Consider the following 2,975-nt stretch of genomic DNA (forward strand, 5'->3'; position numbering starts at 1 on the left):
ATGTGGATCTTGTTTCAGCTTTCTGCAGTTGGCAGTCCAATTTTACCAGCACCATTTGTTAAAGAGATTGTCATTTCACCATCTGATAGGATTTATTTCCTTGTCAAATATCAGTTGACCATAGATAGTTGGGTCTTTTTCTGGGTTCTTAATTCTGTTCCATTGGTCTATGTGCCTGTCATTGTACCAGTATTATGTTATTTTGGTTATTACCGCTGTGTAGTAGGTTGTGAGGTCAGGGAGTACTGTGTCTCCCTCTTCATTTTTGTTTCTCAGAAGTGTTTTGCTTACTCAGGGTCTCTTGCTTCTCCAAGTAAACTTGGCAATTTCCCTTTCTTCCCACCCCCCCCCCCCCCCCCCATTATATAGACCTGATTTTTGTCATTCATTCCCTAGTCCAACTATTACAAATCAAGATCTTATGGGTGCAAGAGACAGAAAACCTAACATAACTGTGCTTTAAAATACAGGAATTTATTAATGTATATGAAAAAGCCCCAGGGTTGGACTTAAACTAAATGTTCAAACAATGTCATCCTAGTTTGATTTCTTTCACTTTCACTATCTTAGCTCTGCCCTCACCTGGTTTGTTATGTTCTGTTGATTCAACTCCTACTCACAATGCTTCTGTTTAAAACAAAACGGCATCTGTCCTAATCACACAATCTTCAAAATCTCTACCACTGATTGGGGAGTCTCTAGTTCTCATGAACTTCTGAATTCAAGTACAGTGGAAAATAGATTCAAGTACTTCTCTTCTCAGTAAATCCTTTGCAAGCCTAAGGAATTTCTCTCATTGGGCCCCACAATTTCCTTTTCAAGCTCCTTGAAAAAGAAATTTGGTATCTGCATTGAGATTGTGTTGAACATGTAGATTGCTTTTGGCAACATTGTCATTTTCACAATATTGAGTCTTTCTATCCATGAACAGGTACATTTTTCCATTTCTTTAGTCTTTTATTATGTCTTGCAAAAATGTTCCGTAATTTTCTTTGTATATAGGGCTTTTAAAAAAAAAATCATTTTAATCAAAGTTTACAGAGACTTTGGATTTCCAGCCAGTCATTTTTGCACTTTTCTCCCTGTCCATCCTCCCCACCCCCCATCGCTCTTCTCTTTGAAGAGTAAAAGAAAAAATTCTTTCACTGTTATACAATCCCTCCCCCAAGTCCACTCCACTATGCAGCCCTCTTTATGGATTCCTGTCATGGCAATAATAGCTAATCATATATCCCTTTTAAACAGTTCTCTCCCTCATCTATTTTAATGCAGTATACATAATTTATCCCATCTTTCTCAGTCTCCCCCCAAACCCAATGTCAGTCCCATTGTAGAGGTGTTTTGTATCTCTAGTTAGGTTCACTCCCAAGTATCTCAATTTGTAGTTGGTTATTGTAAATGGTATTGCTTTCTTCATTTCCTTCTCTGGTTTCTCTTTATTACTATAAAGGAATCCGACTGATTTTTGGATATTGATTTTGTATTCTGCCACTGTACAAACCTGGCCTACTAACTCTGACAGATTTTTTGTTTTTAGGGTTTTCTGTGTATATTATCATATCATCTGCATATAGCAATAGTTTAACCATCTCTTTGCTGATCTTGATGCCTTTTATTTTCTTGTCGTATTGCTCTAGCAAACATTTCCAATACAATACTGAATAGAAGTGGTGACAGTGGGCATTCTTGTCTGGTCCCTGTTTGCAAGGAAAATGCTTTTAGTCTTTTTCCATTGAGAATTATATTGGTTCTTGATTTTGTACATATAATTTTGACTATGTTGAGGGAATTTCTTTCTATTCCAATTTTGCTGAGTGTCTTTATCAGCAAGGGGTGTTGGATTTTGTCAAATGCCTTTTCTGCCAATTTTTAAGATCTTATGATTCTGTGCTCTGGGAGTTGAGGAGATGGTGCAGACATGGCCAAGTCCAAAAACCACACCACATACAACCAGTCCCAAAAATGGCACAGAAATGGTATCAAGAAACCAAGATCACAATAATATGAGTCTCTTAAGCAGTAGACCCCAAATTCCTGAGAAACATGAGCTTTGCCAAGAAGTACAACAACAAGGACCTAAACAAGAAGCAAGCCAACAATGCCAAAGCCATGGATGAACGTGCTAAGGCTGTGAAGGGCTCTTGTCAAGCACAAAAAGGCCAAGCCCCGGATCCCAAAGGGTGACAACTGCGAGCTCAGCTGACTAGCCTACATCACCCAACCCAGGCTTGGGAAGCATGCTAGGACTTACATTGCTAAGGGGCTCAGACTTAACCGACTAAAATCCAAAGCCAAGACCGAAGCTCCAGAAAAGTCCTCAACTCAGGCGCCAGCCAAGGCTGCAGCCCAGGAACCAGCTAAGGCCTCAACCCAGGCTCCTGCTCCAAGTCAGGCTCCCAAAGGTGCCCAGGCCCCTGGAAAGGCTCCATAACTGAGTTCTCAATCTGAGGACAGAAGGACTGGTGTAACCCCCTGGGCTGCTGCCATCTGCATGGAGCTGGTGTCCTTCTGTGTTGTTTGTACAAATAAATCCTAAAGCAGGAGAAAAAAAAAGATCATATGGTTCTTTTTATTTACTTTGCTAGTATGGTAAAGTACATTGATTATTTTTCTTATATCGAACCTTCCTTGCATAGTTGTCATGAATCCTCCTGCTTGGGCATGGTGGATAAATGTTTTGATGTGTTTTTTTATTCTATTGGCTAGAATTTTGTCAAGGATTTTTGCATCAATATTCATAAAAAAGATAATGTTCTGTAATTTTCTTTCTTGGTAATATCTTTGTCTGGTTTTGGTATTAGGATTATGCTTGCTTCATAGAATGATTTTGGAAGTGTTCTTTCTCTTTCAACTTTTTGAAATTATTTAAGTATAATTGATGATAGATCCTCTCTGAATATCTGGTAGAATTCAGCAGTGATGCCATCTGGTCCAGGACTTTACTTATGGGGAAGTCTTTTTATAACATTTTCAAT

General features: G+C 38.9%; 1 protein-coding gene across 1 annotated transcript; it reads left to right on the forward strand.

Moving 5' to 3' along the window:
* The first annotated feature begins 2,043 nt into the window (after positions 1–2,043).
* LOC102845941 (60S ribosomal protein L29-like) lies at positions 2,044–2,431 on the forward strand. The gene is made up of 2 exons (XM_006899423.1): positions 2,044–2,180; positions 2,227–2,431. The coding sequence occupies exons 1-2, from the start codon at positions 2,044–2,046 to the stop codon at positions 2,429–2,431; spliced, it is 342 nt and encodes a 113-aa protein (XP_006899485.1).
* The last annotated feature ends 544 nt before the right edge of the window (positions 2,432–2,975 follow it).

The sequence above is a fragment of the Elephantulus edwardii genome, unplaced genomic scaffold (assembly GCF_000299155.1).
Source record: "Elephantulus edwardii isolate Elephantulus edwardi_28Jun2011 unplaced genomic scaffold, EleEdw1.0 scaffold00256, whole genome shotgun sequence".
Taxonomy (NCBI): domain Eukaryota; kingdom Metazoa; phylum Chordata; class Mammalia; order Macroscelidea; family Macroscelididae; genus Elephantulus; species Elephantulus edwardii.

What these genes read in the sequence shown, in the direction of transcription:
- LOC102845941 (XM_006899423.1), top strand. Translation starts at nt 2,044, where the DNA reads ATGAGCTTTGCCAAGAAGTACAACAACAAGGACCTAAACAAGAAGCAA. An exon ending in CAAGCCCCGGATCCCAAAGG is followed by an intron (nt 2,181 to 2,226) that starts GTGACAACTGCG and finishes CACCCAACCCAG; the next exon opens with GCTTGGGAAGCATGCTAGGA.